Source organism: Mus caroli, unplaced genomic scaffold, assembly GCF_978045245.1.
Source record: "Mus caroli unplaced genomic scaffold, Mus_caroli_1 scaffold_7, whole genome shotgun sequence".
Lineage (NCBI taxonomy): Eukaryota > Metazoa > Chordata > Mammalia > Rodentia > Muridae > Mus > Mus caroli.
The window spans coordinates 118806775-118828505 of NW_028227262.1; the positions used below are offsets into that span (position 1 = coordinate 118806775).

At 38.3% G+C, this 21731-nt stretch overlaps 1 protein-coding gene across 2 annotated transcripts in view; it reads left to right on the forward strand.

Moving 5' to 3' along the window:
* Copg2 (coat protein complex I subunit gamma 2) overlaps positions 1-21731 on the forward strand; it is a 130843-nt gene that overhangs the window by 66838 nt on the left and 42274 nt on the right. For both annotated transcript variants that reach the window (XM_021165176.3, XM_029478893.2), the window contains exons 10-13: positions 13479-13612; positions 14051-14118; positions 15190-15378; positions 21241-21336. In XM_021165176.3, the coding sequence (XP_021020835.1) occupies positions 13479-13612; positions 14051-14118; positions 15190-15378; positions 21241-21336 (487 nt within the window). The remainder of the gene's footprint in view (positions 1-13478; positions 13613-14050; positions 14119-15189; positions 15379-21240; positions 21337-21731) is intronic.

The window sequence follows — 21731 nt, forward strand, 5'->3', positions numbered from 1 at the left end:
TCCTCCCCAAGTTGCTTTTGGTCAGTGTTTTATCACAGCAGTAGAAAGCAAACCAGGACAGTATTCAGTAGGATATTAGACACTTTTTTAGGGCTACTGGGTGTCAGTCTTTCTGCTAATTTCTTGAATGATATTTTGAATATAGTAGAATTGATGAAGGATAATATTAAATGTAGAAATTGCATTTAATTTATTCACTATTAAAATACAAGCTAGGTGTGATTGCTCATTCTTGTAATACCAGAACTCAGGCAGAAGAGGCAAGGGGGAGTGCAAGCTTGAGGCCGTCATGGGCTACAGAGTGAGACCTTGTCTTAAAAGCTACCTCCCCCAAAAGAAATAAAAGACTTTTGTAGTGTTGTTATATGAGAGCATGTAGTTAAGAACTATTGTAAGTTGTACAGTTCATAGAAATCAGTCTTAGTTGGTTGAAGAAAATTCAAAGCAGTTAATTTGGGTACCACTTAGGAATAGAAATAAAGATCCATATAAGAGAATATTATAAATGCTTAAAAGAACACAATTTAGGTTTACCAGTTTTATAGAGTATTGTGATAGTAGAGCAGTTTGTTTGGACTGATGATATGGCTTAGTGAATAAAAGCACTGCAAGCCATGCAAGCCTTTTAGCTCAGTTTCCAGAACCCATAATGGAGAGAGAGGACCAACTCTAGACATTGTTCTCTGACCTCCACACATGCCCATACGCATTCATTCATTCTCCCCCACACACAATATGCATGCACACTAACAATAATAAATAACTTTTGTTGTTGTTATTGTTGTTGTTTGTTTGTTTTTTGGTTTTTCAAGACAGGGTTTCTCTGTGCAGCCCTGGCTGTCCTGGAACTCACTTTGTAAACCAGGCTGGCTTCGAACTCAGAAATCCACCTGCCTCTGCCTCCCAAGTGCTGGCATTAAAGGCGTGTGCCGCCACTGCCCGGCCAATAAATAAATTATTTATTTATTTATTTTATGCATATGACTACACCACCATTGCTCTCTTCAGACACAGCAGACCCTATTGTGGATGGTTGTGAGCCACTATGTGGTTGCTGGGAATTGAACTCAGGACCTCTGGAAGAGCAGTCAGTGCTCTTAACCACTGAGCCACCACCTCTCCAGCTCAGTAAATAACTTTTTAAAAAGTTTGTTTCATTAGCTCTTGATAACTTTTAGTAAATGAATATTAATATTTTTGTTTAGAACAATTAGGCTTCCTTCTCAACATTGTTATGTATAAAATTATTTTAATATTTTAAATTTTGATCAACTAATGTAATATGTTTGTTTATTAGGTGCCTAGGACCTAATTAATAGGCCTTGTCATTTTATAGCCTAGGACTGCCTGGGATTCCTAGCAATTTTCCTGCCTCTGTCTTTCATGTGCTGGATTATAGGTGTGACCAACTGTGCTCAGCTCAATATTAGGTGGTGTTTAGCAGTCTTATTGACATTAATTTACAGATTTTAAAATTCACACACTAAGCATGCACTTGTAGAATTTAACAATAAACGAATGCAGCTCTACAACCAGGAGCACAATCTGTCTTTAGAATGTTTCTGTCACCTTCTAAAGCCGCTTAGACTCTTACCTGACTTAGTCCCTGTGCCCCTCAGCCCTTGAGCTGCCTTTTGCCTGTGTGGATGTTTCCTAACAATGGCATCATATCATGCTGTTTTCATTGAGCCTGATATTTACTGGTTTACTTGATTGCAGTAGGATTTATCAATCGATGGTCATTTGGGTTGCTTATTTATTTCTATCATGAATAAATGATACTATTGATAGACAAGTATAAACCTTTGTATGAACATACATTTTCTATTTTCATGGGAAGATTCTTGTAAATGGAATATGTTGACTACTTGCATGTCTAATTTTAAAAGGAGCTGCAGATTATTTTACAAAGTTCCATAAATTTACAGCCTGTGAGGACACCAGTGTTATGTCTCTTCATTGGTGTGTGATGTTGTCTGCTGATTCCTTCCTCTTTCAGGTTGCTCCGACTATGTATCCAGTATTTTGTCTCTGCTTTCTGAGTGCTGGACCTGTGTGCCTGGTGTGTCTGTTGAGCAGTTACTGTCTTTAATAGCCATTCTAGTAGCTATATGGGAGCCCCTTCACTCCCCACCCTCGCTCCTAGTTTCCCTTTCCTAATTACTAGTCATTACTTTGTTTTCAGTGCTGTGTCTGCTTTACTGCTCTCTTCCCGTTTTGTTAGTTTTATCAAGCTAAGTCATTCCAATCTCTTGCCCACCATCAAATAGAATTGTTGCGCTTGAAAGACTTCCTTACCCATTTTTTTGATAACTCAGATAACAGAGTTTGACAATTTCATAAGAAACCTACAGATAAGTATGACTTTTGTTGTACCCTCAAAATGTTAACAAATACTTTTATATAGAACTTTTACATGTTGCTTGTCTTTGTTTCCTTATTTTAACAATATTGATGAAGTTTGTTTTATCACCTTTCTAAGAGATTGTGCTTTGGGAGCTGTGTCCAAATAGCTGCTTAGTTCAAGAGCACAGTGGTTCCTTCAATGTGCTCTTTTAGTAGCATGATATTCATAGTTCTAGTTTGCAACCTTTAAGACTATCATCCATTCTGAGTGAGTGAAGTTCTGTATATGCTCATATAATGGTATACACTCATTTAAGAAGATACCAATTTCCCCAGTGCCAGTTAGTAAAAACTCTTTTCTCCTTTAAATTGTCTCTTCTTTGGGAAGTCAGCTGACCATGTGATGAAACTCCCAGTTTTTTTCAGTTGTCATGATTGCTCCAGGTTTATAGGAAGATTTGAATCTGGAAAATGTGTTTTTGGAGTTCATTGCTTATCCATATGCATTTTAGAACAAGCTTTGGATTACTACAGTAAAACCTGCTGGCATTTTGGTAGGATTTGCACTGTCCAGAATAATTGGTATATTTTAAATCAATTCATATGGGAGTATTGCCATCTTGGTAATAAGTAGTTTTATAGCATGGACAGGGTCTATTTCTTCATTTAAAGTCCTCAAAAAGATTTTATAGTTTTCAATTTAAAATTGTGATAGTTTTATTCAATTACTTTTTTAAAGTATTTAATTTGTGTGCATATAGAAGTCAGAGATGACAACTCACAAGAGTTGGTGCTCACGTTCTACCAAATGGATCCTGGGAAATCACACTCAGACTTGACAGCGAGTACTTAACCACCCTCTCCCCCATGTCTCCCTGGCCCCTTCGCTCAGTCTTAGGCTGTTGTGAATGGAATTGTTTCATCACTTTCACTTCTGGACTGAAATATAGTTGTTTTTATGTTAATCTTACAGTTTATAAACTTGTTATGCTCCTAGCTAGTGCATGCTACTCCCTCTTCCTTTCCTCCCTCTAACCCCCTGCCCTGTGCTCTCTTGATTTCTCTACATCTCTGTTGTTCTCTGCATCCATATTCTACTTTGGATTTTCTGTGTATAATAATATCATATCACTTGTGAACAAATATGGCTGACTTCTTTGTTTCTAGACTGACCCCTGTGTTTTGTGGTGTGCTTTTTTTTCACTACCTCAAGCCTTTAGTGTGATAGTGAGTAGAAATGGTGAAAGAAGGCTTTTTTGTCTGAGTACAGTTTTGCAGGAAATCCATTAAGCATGATGTAGATCTTTAAAGGTCTACTTTATCCAGGAGAGGCTCTGCCAGTGCCTGATATAGAAGTGGAGGCTCACAGCCATCCATTGAACTGAGCACAGGGTCCCCAATGGAGAAGCTAGAGAAAGGACCCAAGGAGCTGAAGGGGTTTGCAGCCCTATAGGAGGAACAACAATATGAACTAACCAGTACCCCCAGAGCTCCCAGGGACTAAACCATCAACCAAAAAGTACTCAAGGAGGGACTCAGCCACATATCTAGCAGAAGATGGCCTTGTGGGACATAAATGAGAGGAGAGGCTCTTGGCCTTGTAAAGGCTCGATGCCCCAGTATAGGTGGATGCCAGGATAGGGAAGCGTGAGTGGGTGGGTTAGTGGGTGGGGGTGTGTGTGATGAGATAAGAGGGCTTTCAGAGGGGAGATGAGGAAAGGGGATAAAATTTGAAATGTAAATAAAGAAAATAGCTAATAAAAATGAAAAAAAAAATTAGACTGAAAATAAACCAGATTTACCCAAAGGGAGGGGGGAAAAAAGATCCAGTTGAGGTGGTGCCCTCCAGCCCTGTTGTTTGTTTTAATGTTGTTTTTGTTTGTAATAATTAATGTATATTAATATGCTATATAACATTTGATCTATATATGTTGTTCTGCTTCTGAGAACAATCTGCTCAGTTCATTTACTCTTAAATTTTTCAGCTCTTTATCCTAGTTATTCATGCCCTACCTGATGAATAGCTAACATCGCTTGTCTTCCATCCTGCAGATCTTTTCAGTTTGCTGTTGCCTTTGTTGTGCAGGAGCTTAATTTGATGTTCGATGTTCATCAGGCCTACCTGTTATTTCCTGAGGTGTTGGAGTCTTACTCAAAAAGTTTGTGCTTGTCCCCATATCTTGAAATGTTTCTACTTTCTTTTGATAGTTTCAAAGTTTGAGGTCTTCTATTAAGGTCTTTAGTGAATTTGAAGTTGACTTTTGTGCAGGGTGAAAGGTAAAGATTGTATTTCAGTCTTTGCCACATGCATATCCAGCTTCCTAGCAGCCTGTGTAGGTAAGGCCATCTTTTCTCCAGTAGGCACTTTGGCAGTTTTGTCAACAACCCATTTCCTATAGGTTTTCTAGTTTACTGGAAGATAATTCTTCAGAATACTTCTTAGTGAGCCTCTGGATTTCAGTGAATGTTTGTTGTAATATTCCTTTACCTCCTTTATCTCTAATGTTATTAATTTGAGTCTTTCTTTTGGTCACTTTGTCTAAGCATTTGTCAGTCTTGTTCATCTGTTCAAAAAAAGCAACAGTTGGCCGGGTGGTGGTGGTGCACACCTTTAATTCCAGCACTCAGGAGGCAGAGACAGGCGGATTTCTGAGTTTGAGGCCAGCCTGGTGAGTTCCAGGACAGCCAGGGCTACACAGAGAAACCCTGTCTTGAAAAACCTAAATAAATAAATAAATAATAAAAATAAGAAGAAATAATAGAACAAGGTAGAATTTAATAAAATGAAGACCATAAGAGGATCAATGAAACTGTTGCTTTTTTCTTTTTTTGTTGTTGTTTTTTTGTTTTGTTTTTTGAGACAGGGTTTCTCTGTATAGCCCTGGCTGTCCTGAAACTCACTTTGTAGACCAGGCTGGCCTCGAACTCAGAAATCCACCTGCCTCTGCCTCCCAAGTGCTGGGATTAAAGGCATGCACCACCACCGCCTGGCTCCTTATTTCATTTTTATCTACTAATTTTGTTTGGCTTGTTCTGTTTTGTTTTGTTTTGTTTTTTCTAAGACTTAGAGGTACATCACTAAGAGATGATCAAAGTGTTCTCTTGCCTTGTTAACGCTTGCACTAAGCACAACAAGCTTACCTCTTTTGTCTTTGCTGTATTAAAAAAAAAAATCTAATGAAGTGTGGTTTTTTTCACTTGCTTCTAGAATTTCTTTGCTTTTTAAAAACCATACTTTAGTAAACATCATTTGCGTATTCAATCCTCAAGTGTTTAAGTGGCACCTATAGTTTCTTGTGATACATCATGATCACTGCCCCCCCCTCCCAGTCACCCCTTCCACACCCCTCCCCCATTCCCTGCTCATCTGAGAGGGTAGAGGCCCCCCCTGGGTATCCCCCTACCCTGGCACATCAAGTTTCTGGGAGTCTAGGCACATCCTCTCCCACTGAGGCCAGACAAGGTACCCCAGCTAGAAGAACATATCATCCCACAGACAGGTAACAGCTTTTAGGATAACCCCCCTCCAGTTGTTCAAGACCCACATGAAGACCAAACTGCATATCCACTACATATGAGCAAGGATTGTGGGGTGCTAGGTCCATCCCCTGTATGTTTTTTGTTTGGGGTTCTGTCTTCCTGTAGAGTTCCTATCCCCTTTGGGGCCCTCATTCCTTCCCCCAATTCTTCCAAAAGAATCCCCAAGCTCCATCCACTGTTCGGCTGTGAGTCTCTGCATCTGTCTGAGTCAGCTCCTCGGTGGAGCCTCTCAGAGGACAGTTATGCTAGACTCTTGTCTGCAAGCATAACAGAGTATCATTAAGAGTATCAGGGGCCGGGTGTGGTGGCGCACGCCTTTAATGCCAGCACTCGGGAGGCAGAGGCAAGTGGATTTCTGAGTTCGAGGCCAGCCTGGTCTACAAAGTGAGTTCCAGGACAGCCAGGGCTACACGGAGAAACCCTGTCTCGGAAAACCAAAAAAAAAAAAAAAAAGAGTATCAGGGATTGGTGCTTGCCCATGTGGTGGGTCTCTAGTTGGGCTGATGTCAAAGACCAGCCTCAGCTTGGAGAGGGTTCTGAGAGAAAGGGCTGTCTTGGAGTTGGGAAAAGAATCACTCGAAGTCAAATCATGGATCCAAGCTGAGGAACTGTGTTCTGCTTGATGCAGCTTTTCCAGTCTGCTTCTCTATGTTCTCTTTCTCTCTGACGATCTCTGTCTATATTCTGGTTGCTTGCTATTCTAAGAGATCTCTCTGTGTGTTCTGCTTGCTTGTGTCAGTTCTCCAAGCAGTTCTCTCTCTTTATACTAAAACCTCTCTGGATAGCTCATCTTATGCAGAACACAGGTCCAGTCTTTTATTTTGCATATCAACCCAGTCATTTACTCCAGGTCTTCCTTTTGATTATCTTATGAATCAGCATCACAGCCGTTTGATTCTTAGGAGACAGCAAGCATACAGTTTTTTCTTAACATTGAAAAAGAATTCAGAAATATGTCTACCTTTATTAAGCACAGACTATAAGCTAGTTGGATGGGACCCTGCCCTGAACTTAGCATTTCTACCACAACTGAGTCTAACTTTGCTTTGTCCTAGGCTGATCCTGAACTCAGGAATCTATCTGCCTTTGTAAGCATAAACAAAAAAACTTAGCTGGGTGGAATCTCCTGTGATCACTGCTCCCTAAATCTCTTCATCTCCTTCCTTAGTAATTGTCTAACAAGTTGGTTCGTGGCATAGCTGCTTTTGTTCCTTTATATTCATGAAGCCCCTCATGTAATTCATATAGTATCCTTATTTTTGCATAGGTAAGAAATTATATATTTTCAAACTCATGTATTTAGAGCTCTTTCCTATAACCTTAAGGGCACACCCTCAACTCCTGGACTCTTGCTGTTTCTAATTATCACAGAGTCATTAACATTAACAGGGAAGACATTCCTTGGAAGAATGTGAATTATGTACATTATTATACAAACATTCCTTGTGGCCACAGCAGCCGTGGACAGTCTTGGAGGTTCACACTAGGGGCTCTGTCCCAGGGGCAGGAACCACGTCACTGTCCCCACCAAGGCCTGACAGGGCTCAGTCACTGCTCCATCCTCTGTCCCTGCATTTCTTGTAGACAGGATAAATTTTGGTTAGAAAGTTCTGTCAGTAGGTTGGTGTCCCTATCACTCCACTGGGGTTCCTGCCTGGCTACACGAAGTGGCCTCTTGAAGTTCCATATCCCAGTGCTGTGAGTCATATCTAAGCTCACCCCATTGATTCTTGGGGGCCTCCCCTACCCCTGGTCTCTGGCAGGTCCTTGAGATACCCCACCACCACCAGTTGCAGATTTCCATTCATTCTCATGGTCACCTGGCTGTCTCTCCTATTCCTCCCCATACTTGATCCTGAATCCCCCCTACACCATTCCTCTCCCCAGCCCCTCTCCCACCCAGTTCTCTTCCTCTATCTACCTCCTACAACTATCTTTGTTCCCCCTTCTAAGTGAGATTCAAGCATTCTTACTTGGACCTTCCTTCTTATTTAGCTTCTTTGGTTCTGTGGAGTGTAGTAGCATGGTTATCTTGTATTTTATGGCTAATATCCACTTATAAGTGAGTACATACCATACATGTCCTTTGGATCTGGGTACCTCACTCAGGATTATATTCTCAAATTCCATCCATTTTCCTGTAAAATTCATTATTTTTAACAGCTGAATAGTATTCTATTGTGTAGATTGACCACATTTTCTTTATCCATTCTTTAGTTGAGGGACATCTAGATTGTTTCCAGTTTTTGGCTATTACAAATAAAGCTGCTAATTGAACAAGTGTCCCTGTGGTATAGTGGGGTATCTTGTAAGTATATGCCTAAGAGTGATATACCTGGGTCTTAAGATAGAATAGTCCCTGTTTTCTGAGAAACTGCCACATTGATTTCCAACGTGGTTGTACAAGTCTGCACTCTGACCAGCAATGGAGGAGTGTTCCCCTTGCTCCACAGCTTCACTAGCATGTACTATTGTAAGAGCCCGAAAATTCCTGAAGGAAGACCCCAGACTCAGATAGTATGCAAAACCAAGAGTGTTTATTCTGCAGAAACAACCAGCATGAGCCCAGACAAAGGTCCGCAGGCCTTCTCATAGGGAACTGGGGAAACTCTCTAGAAGGATTAGGTAATCTAAAATTTCATTGGTGGGTGCTAGGCATCACAGGTGATCAGTGGCCTGTCTGCATTCCTACATCATGAATTTTCAACCATGTGAAGAAATAGGACTGTCCCCACAGATGGCCTGTTCCAAGATATAAGATATTTCTCCATTTTTTGTGGTTATCCCCAGGCTGCTCTTTGGGAGAGGGTTTTATGATCTTGTTCTGAATTTTATGGTCTGTTCCTAGAGCTGGTGTCTTATGACCTAGTTTCTGGGACTTATGGTCTATTCCTGAAGCTGGTGCCTTACAGCCTTTTTTTTTTTTTTTTTAAATCAGGCCTGGTCCTTAAATGAAGACAAATGGGATCCTTAAGTGGGGACAAATGGGGTTTATATTGTCCTTTCACTATCACTTGAGTTTTTGATCTTAGCCATTCTGCCATGTGAGATGGACTCTCAGAGTTGTTTTGATTTGCATTTCCCTAATGACTAAGGACTTCGGACATTTCTTTAAGTGCTTCACAGCTTTGAGAGGCCTCTGTTGTTCATTCTCTGTTCAGCTCTGTACCTCATTTTTTAATTGGGTTATTTGGGTTGTTGAAGTCTAACTTCTTGTTAGACGATTTTCTAAACAGATAACACCTACCAAAGTTAAATCAAGGTCAGGTAAACAAGAAGTTATTTTTTAAAGGTGTATTTTATTTATACGTATGTTGGTATATATGTGCACATGTATGTCCAAGTTCACATAGATTCCAGAAGAAGCTGTTGAATCTCTTGGGACTGGAATTGGAAATGTTTATGAGCTATTTGACATGAACTTGATCACTGAGCCATTTCTCTAGCCCCTAAGAAATATTCATATTCTCACTCTTTCTGTGTTTGTTAAAACTTGTTTTATTATCTAAAATGTGATCTACTTTGAGGAAATTTTCATAGACTGCTGAGAAGAGTATGTATTCTATTGATGGAAATGTTAGTTAAATCCATTTATTTTTGCAGTGCAATTGAACTCCAACTTTCTTCTGGGGGATGGGGTTGGGACAGGCTGAATGACATAGCTGTCCATTCTCTCTATATAGCCCTGACTGTCCTTGGAAGTCATTATGTAGACCAGGCTGGCCTCAACTCAACAGAGATCTACCTGCTTCTGCCTCCCAAGTACATGCAACACCAAACTCAGCTGGAGTGAGATTTTTAAAGTAAGTGTCCATTGTTGTTATTTGTGGACTTGTCTAATCCCTTCATGTCTAGTTGTGTTTTGTGAAATTAGGTGCATTGGCATTTGATAGCTACATATTTATAATCATGATAGATTCTTAATGGTTATCTCTTTATTAATATGACATGACTGTCTTTATTTCTACAGTTAAATTTGGCTTAAAATCTGCTTTGTCAGGTATGAGTGTAGCTATTCTAGCTTGTTTTTAAATTCTACTTACTTGAAATATAATTTTCCATTTTTTCTCTTTCAGTTTTTGCCAGTAAGTTTCTTCTAGACAGCAAACAGTTGGATCTTGCTTTTTAATCAATTCAGCTGACCTATGTTCCAAGTTAATTCTTTAAATTTAATACTATTGAGAGATATATGCTAACTTTTCCCATCTTTATACGCTTGCTGGTTTACAGAGCTAATTGTGTGTGGCTCCTTCGATTCTCCACTGTTTATACTTTTAATGAGACTTTCTTTCTTGTTCTTTCTTGTGCTTTCATGTTTGTGTATGTGTTTCTTCCTCTGCTGTATGTAGTATTTCTTTAAGAATATTCAGCAGTGCTAGTAATGACTTGCTTTTATTTATACTTCTGAGAAGTCTTTGTTTTTGCTTCAGTTTTAAAGGATAACTTCCCTGGATATTATTGTATGGGCTAGCACTGGGTTTTGTTTCAGAGCTTGAAATGCATCAGTCTATCTCTCTTGGCCTTCTGGGGTTCTTTTGTGAAGCATCCTATTGTTTCTATGGGTTTCCCTTTTTAAATAACACTGCATTTCTTTATTGAAAATTTCAGTATGATGTTCTATGCTTTTGGAATTTTGTGATACATGAAAGTGTTTATCTGGTCTATTTGGGATTCTCTCTGCCTCATGTGGCATGTCCATGACTTTCTCTAGATTTGAGAAGTTCTTTGCTCTAACTTTTCTGAATGAATTTTCAGTAACTTTAGTCTCTCTTTTTTGGGTCCTTCCGCATACTAGATTGGTTGGCTTAGTCTCTTAATAATGTACCACAGGTCTTGAATGTTATTTTTATTATTTCTGGATTTTGTTTTCTGTTATCTGAGTATGAATTTCCCCACTTGCTACCATACCTGGTCTAGTCTGTTGCTGATACTTCCTAGTAAGAATTTCTATTAGACTGAGTTTTCTATTTTTAAGATTTTTTTGGCTGAATTTTTTTTATTCAAGTTACCGAATTTCTAGTCCAAATTGTTGAATTGTTTTTGTACAGGTATCATATTGACATATTTACTCATCTCTTATTTGAACTTCTTATTAATCTCTCTTTCTCTGTGAGTGTGTGTGTTTGTGTGTCTCTGTCTTGTAAACACTTGAAGATGAGGATGTGATCGTGTGTACAGAAGTGAAGAGCAAGATGTCAGATGTCTTCTTCTATCACTCTTTGCCTTACTTCTTTGAGACAGGATCTTTCACTGAGCTAGAAACTCCCAAGTGTGTCTCTGTTCCCCAGTCCTGATCTGTGCAGCATGCTTGACGTTTTATGTGCGTGCTAAGGCTTCCAGCTCAGGTCCTTGCTTGCAGAACAAGAGCTCTTACTCACAGTGCCATTTCAGTTGCCCCTCTTTGACCATTTTGTAAATCAGACTTTAAAAACATTTCTTCTGACTTTTTAACCATTTCAGTATCTTCCGAGTCAGTTATTAAAGCGCTGCAAACTTTTAGAGAAGCTCCCTGCTTTGTGTTCCCAGGTCTATGACTCAGGTTGTCCATCCTTTGAGATGGCAGGTCCTTTTTAGTGAGCTCTTAGTAAGCAGCCTTCTCTTAAGGACTCTACTCACAGAGGATGGAGAGCTGTGATTAACAGCATTAACACCAAAATAGACAATGTATTAATATAAATTTAAAGGGGCTGGAGAGATGGCCTAGTGGTTCAGAGCATGTATGCTGCTCTTGCAGAAGAGTTTGGTCCCCAGCATCATGTTAGGCAGTTTCCAGGGGATCCCGGGCCTCTGACCACTACATATCTACACTCATATGTACATAACCACACACATACACATTATTTAAAGTCAAGTCAATCTTTTAAAAATACAGTTAAAAGAAATTATAGTCCTGCTGCAACTAGATGTCCAATGGTGGAGTAGTACCAAAGGAGGGGGATTCCCCTTCTCAGAGGAGAAGGGGAGGTGGTAGAAGTGGGGAGGGCTTTATAAATTAGGGAGGACTAGTAATAGAGGGGGTGGGGGGTCTGAGATCAGGATATAAAGTGAAAAAATAAAGTATTGAAAAGAAAGGAAAACAATTAAAGTCACTTATTACAGCTTAAGTGACAACAGGAAAGAAAGTGGTAAAAACAATGTATAATAAAAGAATGAATTTAAAGATTAGTAAAGGTAAAATTAATGATGAATGAAGTAAAGGAGGGGGGTTTTCTCTTTAAAGAATGAACAAGATTTAATGAAAGAGGCAGGATGTGAGATGAACGGACAGCAGCATTAGAAAAATGATAGGAAAAACTATCTAAAGGTAAGAGGAATTGAAACAAAGAGGTGGAAATAAATAAAATACTAAAATATCAGAACAAAAAATATAAAGACATGAAATATTATAAAGAGTAAAATTAAGAAAAGTGACAGAAAGAATGAATGAAATAGTGAAGAGTTAGACGCGTCTTCCTGTGTCCTCTAATTTGAGGCCTGGGAGGGGAGGTGGCAGTGAGGCAGGCTATGGCAGCCCATAGGGTTAGCTCCCCCAAATCAACCATGCATTGTATAAGTCTGTTGATTTCTATAAAGTGTGATGTGTTTGTTTTTACCCTGTGGCTGTCAGTATTCTTCTGATCATTTATTTACTTAATATTTCAACAACATTGTATTTCTGTATGTTTATCCTGCTGGTGATTTATTGAGCTTCTCTGGCACGTGGATTTGGTTTCGATTAATCAGTGTAGAGGTTTCCACCTTGTCTCTTTCCTTCTAGGATTCTTATTCTGTGGAATAGACATGCATGTTGATACTGCACAGGTCTCCAGACCTTGTTCCATCTCTTCCTGTTTTTCTTTATTTCCCTCTACTGGTTATCTCAGTTTGCTGGCAATCGAACTTCCTTGATTAATCTTTCATTCCAATCATTGCTTTCTCCAAATATCTGGCTTTTATTTACTTTCTTAAAAATCAGTTATAATCCCTCATACTTACAGACCTATCCAACTTTTTAGATGTAGTTTCCTTTAGTTCTTTGAACATGTTTATATTAGTTTGACTCAAAGTATTTGTCTAGTAGGTCTAGTGTCTAGGCTTCCTCAGGAATACTTGCTGGTGACTATCTTTCTCTCTTGTATTTGGGCAGTATTTGCATGTCTTGTGATTTTGGGTTAGAAGAATAATTATGTAGTTTTCAATTTTTACATGTTTTTTTCAGATCTTACTTCTTTAAATGTGGTATGTAACATAATTGACTTGTTGATATTAAACTGACTCCATAAGGCTGCTGACATTTCCAGAACTACAGTGATCTAGGAAGGAGGGGCAGAAATTAGGAATCCAGCAAGTTAAAGCACCAGAAAGCTCACCGTTTTTACCTGAGATCCTTGGTTTTCTTCAGTAATTGCTCTCTTACAAGGCCTTGGTTAAATTTAAAAGTTCCCCAAAAATAGCTTTGATGATTTTTTTCATCGCCTTTTAAAGAGTGAATTTTCAGTGGTCCAGAAGTATATCTCAATCTCTTTAACGTTTTTACCTCAGTAATTTTAACCATTGTGATTATTACCCTGCTATTTGATATGTTAACATGGTCAGTGTACATTTATTGGCAGTCATGAAAGTCCACTCTTTGATTTCATTGAGAGCTGCTTGCGAAATAAACATGAAATGGTTATTTATGAAGCTGCTTCTGCCATTATTCATCTTCCCAACTGTACTGCAAGAGAGCTGGCACCTGCTGTCTCAGGTCAGTTGTGTTTGAAAGCTGTCCTTTGTTTATGCTCTTACATTGTTTTAAATCAGTGGGCTTGCAGAGTCGGTATTAAGGGTGGCATTTAAGGCCACGATTGCTCAGTGAAAAAAAGCTTGCTAATGGTCTCAGCTTCCTCTAATGTTTAGAAAACATATTTGCTCTCAGAACTAGCACGGTTTCTCTTACTTAAATGCAAATATTAATTGGGATATTGATTTTTAGAGGAAAAAACATTTTGTTTTATATTGAAGTTTTTATAGCTGAACAAAAAGTGCTTTATTTTTTATTTGTGATGATAACTTTGTTCACATGGAATTTTGATGCTGTGATTAATTTCCCGACACACAGAATGAACATGATTATTACATACTATAATTTTCATCTATCTGGTGAACAGTATCCACAGTGATTTTTCTGTTTTTCTTTTTCCAGTTCTTCAACTTTTCTGTAGCTCTCCTAAACCAGCCTTGAGATACGCAGCTGTGAGGACCCTGAACAAGGTAGGTATCCCTTTGATTAACAATAGACATGCATATTTACTTCAGAAACATGAAATGCAAAGCATTTGGCTTTCTCTTCAAGCTTAGAGTATATGACCTGTGGGCCTCACATCTGTAGCATCCTGCTTGTACTTGTGGCCTTCGTTGGAGCTGTTTATACTGTTAGTCCATAACTTATTTCTGATGTCTGAGTACTTTATGTTCAGGTGTTAGACTGTTCAATATGGAGGCCGTTCACAAGTGTCCACTTAAGTTAATTAAGATTAGATAAGGGATTCAGTTTCTGAGTCACTCCAGTAATCCTACCTATGCTTATAGCCACGTGTGGTAAATGAGAATCATACAAACCCGTGCAGAGATTGAGCCAGCTTACCATTCCTCGGCTCTAATCTGGAAACCAGTTGTGTCTTAAAATGTATGTGTTTGTGAAGCTATGTCTTATGTATTAACTCCAGTGGGCCTGAACTCAGTGCCCAACCATTAAAATACACAAAGATTTCTCCACAAAACATAGAACTCTATGCTGCATGGATAAAGACTTTTTCATTAGTCTGGGTCATCTTTTCCTGTTGAATAAGTTTTACTGACAGTGATTTGCAGAGTTTTTTTTCACATTTCAGAATTTTGGGTCAGCCCAGTGTGGAATGGACAGAGAGATGGAACAACATAGATGTAGAATGACAGGCATATTTTAGCAACCGTGGGTAAAATCCAGTTTGGCAGCAGTTTGTTTAATTGCAGAATTGATTTCAAAGTGACAAAAAGGTTTTGTTGATCAACATTTACCATAATATTTTTCTTAAAGTTTCTAATGTGTAGTAGAATATATATTTGTGAACATAAAAACCATAAGGAGATGGCACCTATAACAAAAGAGACTGATACTATTATAAAGGATGTATGGATGCAGGCATCCACCACATCTGACCTAAAATGATTACTTTTGACCTCTGCTGCTCCCTTCCAATTGTTACTTACTTTAATTAAAACTTAGGTTCTGTCCTTTATCAACAACAATGTGGTTTTGGTTTTTTGTTTTGTTTTGCTTTTTATTTTTCTTCTTTCTCCAAGGTGGCAATGAAGCACCCCTCTGCTGTTACTGCCTGCAATCTGGACTTAGAAAACTTAATCACAGACTCAAACAGGAGCATTGCTACCCTGGCCATTACAACATTACTTAAAACAGGAAGTGAGAGCAGTGTGGACAGGCTTATGAAGCAGATATCTTCTTTTGTGTCTGAAATCTCAGATGAGTTCAAGGTAAGAATTTAAACAAGCTTTTGCATGGTCTATAGCTTACCTCAACAGCGTCTTTTGAGAAGGTCTTAATTTTTAATGAAGTCTACACTCTCATTCTTTTCTTTCCTGGGCCTTGCTGTATCCTATGTAAATAACCTTCATCTCTCTCTAAGTCATAAAGGTTGTGTTTTATTTCAAATGGTGTGTGACTTTAGTGTTTATATTTCAGTTTGTAACCATTGGATGTTTGTGGGATAAGGTCAGTGTTTTCCTGCTCCTCGCTGGAAATGAAGGGGCTTCCTTGTTTTGAATCCAAAGACCTTTCCATTCTTTTTTCTTGCCTAATTAAAACAGCTAGCACTTTGTAACAAAGTGCTGAGTGGAGCCAATGACAGTGTGCTGGGAATGACCAAAGGGCAATGGTAAGTCTTGGTGGAAGAGTGAGGATGACTGCTATGCCATTCTCTCTAACACTCAGCTGGGAAGCACATGAGACTACTGCTCTTCTACTCAACGAGCTCTAGACTGAAAAAGTAAACAAAAGTAGGCATTGTAAAACTTTGGGGTATTATAAAAATTGTTTTGCAGCTATTTTTAAAAATATACTGGAATAGTATGGAAATGTATTGGTAAGAATAATGTTTAGAATGGAAGTTGGCAAACTTCTCTAAAGGACCATAAAATAAATACTTTAAATGATCTGGGCTCCTGAAGTGATCTATTTACATAACTCTTTGTTTTTATTCTTTACAATTCTTTAAAACTTTAAAACCATCATAGCTTTCAACTCCTATAAAAATGGGATATAAGTGTGGAAGGGTGCTGTGTGCCTGCAATCCTAGAAGGCTAGGGCAGAAACATCAGTTATGACCAGCCTGAGCTACATACAAATTCCAAGACTCTTACCTCAAAAAACAATCCCATTCTTTAGTGCCTTCTAAAGGAGACTTCTGAATCATGCATGGTTTGGGGAAGGAAATAAAGACATGAAATAAATAAATATTGTTGAATAGCTTGATGAATCAAGAATGCATCCTAAAATAAACACTTAGCAATGTAACTTTGCTATTGGTGTTTCAGTGCAACTGGGAGTCCCCGCAAAGGAGAGTTGGCCACCTGTCCCAATATGTCAAAGAGGGGATTAATCATAAAAAGCAGAAAAAGGATGTTGAGTCAATGTGACTACATGGGCCTGGTTGTTGTCTCAATCTGGTTCAATGAAATGGTTCAGAGAGGCTGTTAATGCTTGAGGGGATAAGCCAGTTCTCATAACATGATTGGTCAGCCTGAGACTCACTTCACAATGTAGTGACCTGTCTTTGAGGCTCTTCTGTTTCTTCAGTCTAAGATGAGTACAAATTTAGGACATGTCTGGAAACCTTTAAGGCCCTTTTCCGAGGTGTGGAAAGAGGACTTATGAAGTTGGTAGTGAGACACCTCAGTTACTGTTACCTTTGTATCTTCAGCCTTGAAGGGGACGAGAATAGTTGGGTATCACAAGCTTTCTACTTTTTGAGTTGATTAACATGCCACTGTGCAGAGTAAGCAGGTGGCTGACCCAAAGTTAAAGGAGACGGGTGTGAAATAAGGCAGATCCCAGGCTTTTATCTTGCTTTTAGTTACCTTGTAGGCCCAATTCAATGATTTTCAGCAAAAGCAGCTTCTAACTTCTAAGTGCCTGTTACAAATCTGTATAACTATAATTGTATATGAGATCTGTTGTTCTCTTAGATAAACTAATAAAAATTACTGCTATTCATGCTGCTCTTTGTGTTTTTTATGGGAGTGGGGAGCCGATTAAGGTTGAAAGATAACTGACATAGATCACACTACATTACCAGCACAAATGAGACCCAAACCTGTTTTTTTAATTTAATTTTATATTTAAATATTTTTGGTTTTTTGAATTGAGGTTTTTCTGTGTATCCCTGGCTGTCCTGGAACTCCCTGTGTAGATCAGAAAGGCCTCAAATTCAGAGATCCTCCTGCCTCTGCCTCCATAGTGCTGGGATTAAAGGCGTGTACCAAGACACCTGGCTTGCTTTTTCTAATTTGAAATGCACGTCCCCAGTTTACCTTTCTGTGTCTTCATCTGCCATCAAACATTTAATGTTTATATCATTTTTTATAGATCTGTTTAAAATCTTTCTTTTTTGTTTCCATGTCTTGTTGACTTTTTCTGACATCTGTGATATTATGTTGAATATGATAAAATGTTATTAAAATATCAGAGTTCATCAACTAGATAATCACAGAGGGAAAAGTCAATCTGAAATTTCACACCCGTCTCCTTTAACTTTGGATCAGCCACCTGCTTACTCTGCACAGTGGCATGTTAATCAACTCAAAAAGTAGAAAGCTTGTGATACCCAACTATTCTCATCCCCTTCAAGGCTGAAGATACAAAGGTAACAGTAACTGAGGTGTCTCACTACCAACTTCATAAGTCCTCATTCCACACCTCGGAAAAGGGCCTTGTCTGGATTGAATATTTGATTGTACAAAGCAAAAGAATAAATAGTTTTTTTAAAAAAGCATAAAGATATCTTTATGACCCAGTGTGAAACAGACATACATAGATGTACGTACACATGCATACTTTACCGTTCTTGTTCAAGGCAAGCTATGTCAATCATTGCCCCAGTTCTGCTTCTAGAAAGTGACTCAAAGAAGTCTTTTTTGCTTGACAGGGCAAGCCTGTTCCCTTAACATGATTTGTCCTGCCCGAGAGCGATTTCTTGATGGAATGATTGTGAATGCCTGTGTGTGCCTCTGTGTGTATGTGTGTGCGCATGCACTAAGACATAAAATGATTTGACACATACCTTTAAGGGGGCTGTATATTCAACAGCCATTTATTCCCAGTACCTTAAGCAGTTATGAATTGTCTGTAGTCACTGCCAATCACTACATTAAGAAATTTCTCTGAGCACAGCTGACAGCAGCATATATGGACATTAACACAGTTTCTAGGATGCAAATCCAATCAGAGAATAGTTGGTTATCCCCATGATGCCTTGGACTTGTCACTGCTGCACCAGTGGGCTCATCTTGACTGCCACTTAATATTGCCTTTCCTTTATCTTTTAAAGGCCCATTCTTTACATATATTTTGCTCCTAGCCCCATTCTTATACATTGGTTAGTCTAAAAAGAAAATGCAGATGGCACCCTAAGTAGTTTCAGATCAACTTTGAAGAAAAACAGGCTAAGATGGCTCCTAAAAAGAACATCCCTGCTCAGCCCATGGATTTCCTGCACGTCGTCTTACTGAGTCCTGTGGCTAAGAAAAGTTCTTTATATTCCCAGTGCCCCAGAAGATAGAGCCCCGAGATAAAGGGTCAGCTTGGTTGTCTTCTGAGTCAGCCTTGTGTAAACTCGCTTTCCTTTACCAAAACAAACTTTGAATCTGACCAAACTACCCTAAATATAACAGACCTAAATTTTGCTTTTGTTAAAAAAGCATTGATGGCTTTTTTGAACCCACAAATTACCTAAAAGAAGGGTGAAAGCCTGGTATCCAAAGTGTGTGGTGTCTTCAGCAACAGAATCTTACCTTCAAGTTTCAGGAATCAGTCTAGGGCAATAGCAATGACTCTATTGTGTTGGAAGTCTCTTGGACACTCCCTACCTTGATGAAGATGAAGCAGACAAAAACTAGCATATATTAAGTGGAAATATAAGTACAGTCATTTTGGAAAAGCGGACAGAGCTAAATGAACACATGCCCAGTTCTACTCCTAAGTATATTCCCATATTTGAAATGCATGTACAAGGTTCATTTTACAATGTCAGATCAAGCAGTTAATTTTGGAGGAATCTATATGATTAAAAAATGCCTCTAAATGCCTAGGTTTGACTCTCGGACTTCTTAGATGTGTGATTGACTGCCTCAGTTTCCTTGACCATACCAAGGAGATGATAATAATTCTATTCCCATCGAGTTGTTATGAGGTATAAATAGAATGATAAAAAGCTAAGAGTACTCTAGTGTTAACTATTGCTGGTTTCTAGGTGAATCATATGAGAAGTATAATGGTTCCTATTGAGTGGTTGAATATCGTCTATATTATTTGAATTAATTCTTTTATTTTAGTACAATTGCCATAAATCTTTTATAGTACAAATAGATTAATTTGTTTCAATTTGCTTTAAGTTTTAGTATTGCCCCTCCCATTTTAATTATTTTGTTATTTCATTTTTGCAACATAGAACACTATACTATTCAAAGAAGTAGTAATACATTTAAAAGTATATGACTTCCTCTCATATGTCCCATACCTCCTTATAAAACTTTATTCACTTGCACATTTGTCTTCTTTAGTATGCCTTTTATAAATATAAGATACATGCATATTTCTTATTTTATTGTACATCAAAATTAGCATACTGCTGTGTTCTTTTTGTACAGTACTTTTTTTAACCTAAAGATAAATGGAAGTCATGCTAAGTTCTTTGAAAGAGATATGCCTCATTTTCTTTACAGCTACATAATACCCCAGCAGTTTTTTATATATATATAAAACAAGGCTTCTGTTTGGGTAATGTGCAGTTATTTTGTACTCAGGAACAGTGCTGCAAGGTATACCCAAAGGGTGTGGTTTTTTAAACATTAGATCTGTGTTTCAAAACATATTTGGTATGAAAGCTAAATATAATAAATATATCATTCATAGAGTATGCTAAATGCTGTCAGGAGTGTATAAAAGTATGGCTTCCAATAATCTTACTACTTCCAAAGTAGTGTGTGTGTTGAGCTGTTGTAGTTTCCCAACCTTTTGGATGAGAAATAATGTTTCAATGTGTAGTTTTAATTTCTGTTATCATAAGGAAAATTAAATATCTTTCCTTTTTAAAGTCCTTGTGTATGTGCTTGTATGATGTTTTTGTGCAAGTATGTGTGTAGACATGGGTACATATACGCTAGAATATGTTTGAAGGCCAGAGGACAAGCTTAGGTGTCTGTTTGAGGCAGGTTCTGCTTGCTACTGCATTCACCAAGCTAGCTTGTCCACTAGCTTCCCACAGCTCTCCTGTGTCCTCCTCCCATCTAGATCACTGGGGGAGCATTGGGATTATGGATACTCACAGCTGTATCCAAACCTGGGTCCTCACACTTGCTTGGCGAGCACATCACCAAGATGTGCACATCACAGAGATCTATCCGTCTCCCCAGCCTAACCATCTTCTGTTTTGCTAAAGGTCATTTCATACCTCTCTGTGAAGTGCCTGTTCAGTTTTTCCACCACATTTTTTACAGGATTTTGTCTTTTTTTTTTTTTCCATATTTTAACACTTCTCTTCTGTTAAAGATACAAGCATGTGAAACATGTTCTACTTTCCCCCCCAGTTTTCCATATGTCTCCTCTGTTAGAATGGATTCTGTAATGCTCACGGGTTTTTTGGATTGTGGTGTAGTTATATTCATCAGTCTTTTTGTCTATTCCATCTGATTTTTAGTCATTGTTAAAATCCTTGTACTTCTCATTGTGGAGGAATTCGCTCATGTTCACTTCAGATACACTTATACTTCCGGGTTTTATTCAAGTTTCATATGTCCTTGCTCTCTGCATTTCTCTATCTACTTTTTTATCTATTTGTACACACCATTGCCACACAGTTTTTAATAAGCTTTGTCAACCCTGTTAGCAGCTGTTAACTTCCCATCAAGGCTGTTGTTACTGTTTTCCAAGCTTGTATGTTTGTTTTTCTTATCAAAATAAAGCTTCCTTGTTTCATAAAATTTTTATTGTTATTTTTATTAGAATCATATTCAATGTATAAAGTACTGTAGAGGAGAACTAGCTATCTTATTGATGTTGAAGTCCTAACCAAGTACCAGGATTGTGTTCAGCCCCTTTGACTGCTGTTTGCTTTCCTCCAGGTAGTGGTCGTACAGGCCATCAGTGCTCTCTGTCAGAAGTACCCTCGGAAGCACAGCGTCATGATGACTTTTCTTTCCAACATGCTTCGAGATGATGTAGGTAGTAGTCTACGTTTTAACATAGGAAGTTGCTCTCTTAAATTCCCTCTATTGCTGTTAAATACCACCACACTGTTTTTGTTGTTATTGTTTTTAACTCACTTCTTCATGGTTTGTATCTTTATTTTTTTCTTTGATGTTGTAATGCATATATTCAATGTATCTTAATAATGTCCACCCCTCTCCTGCCCCTGGAGGCTCTCCAACTCAACCCAGGACCTCCCATTAGTATTTTAAGCATATTTCTTTATCATGTGTTAAATATATTTCTTTCTCATTTCTGTATACCATGCAAACATATACAGAGTTCCAACTGCTGTATTTATTAAAGCTAATTATTTTCCCACTTGAGGGGGAAAAACTTTGTTTTTATTGTTATATTAAATAGTTAG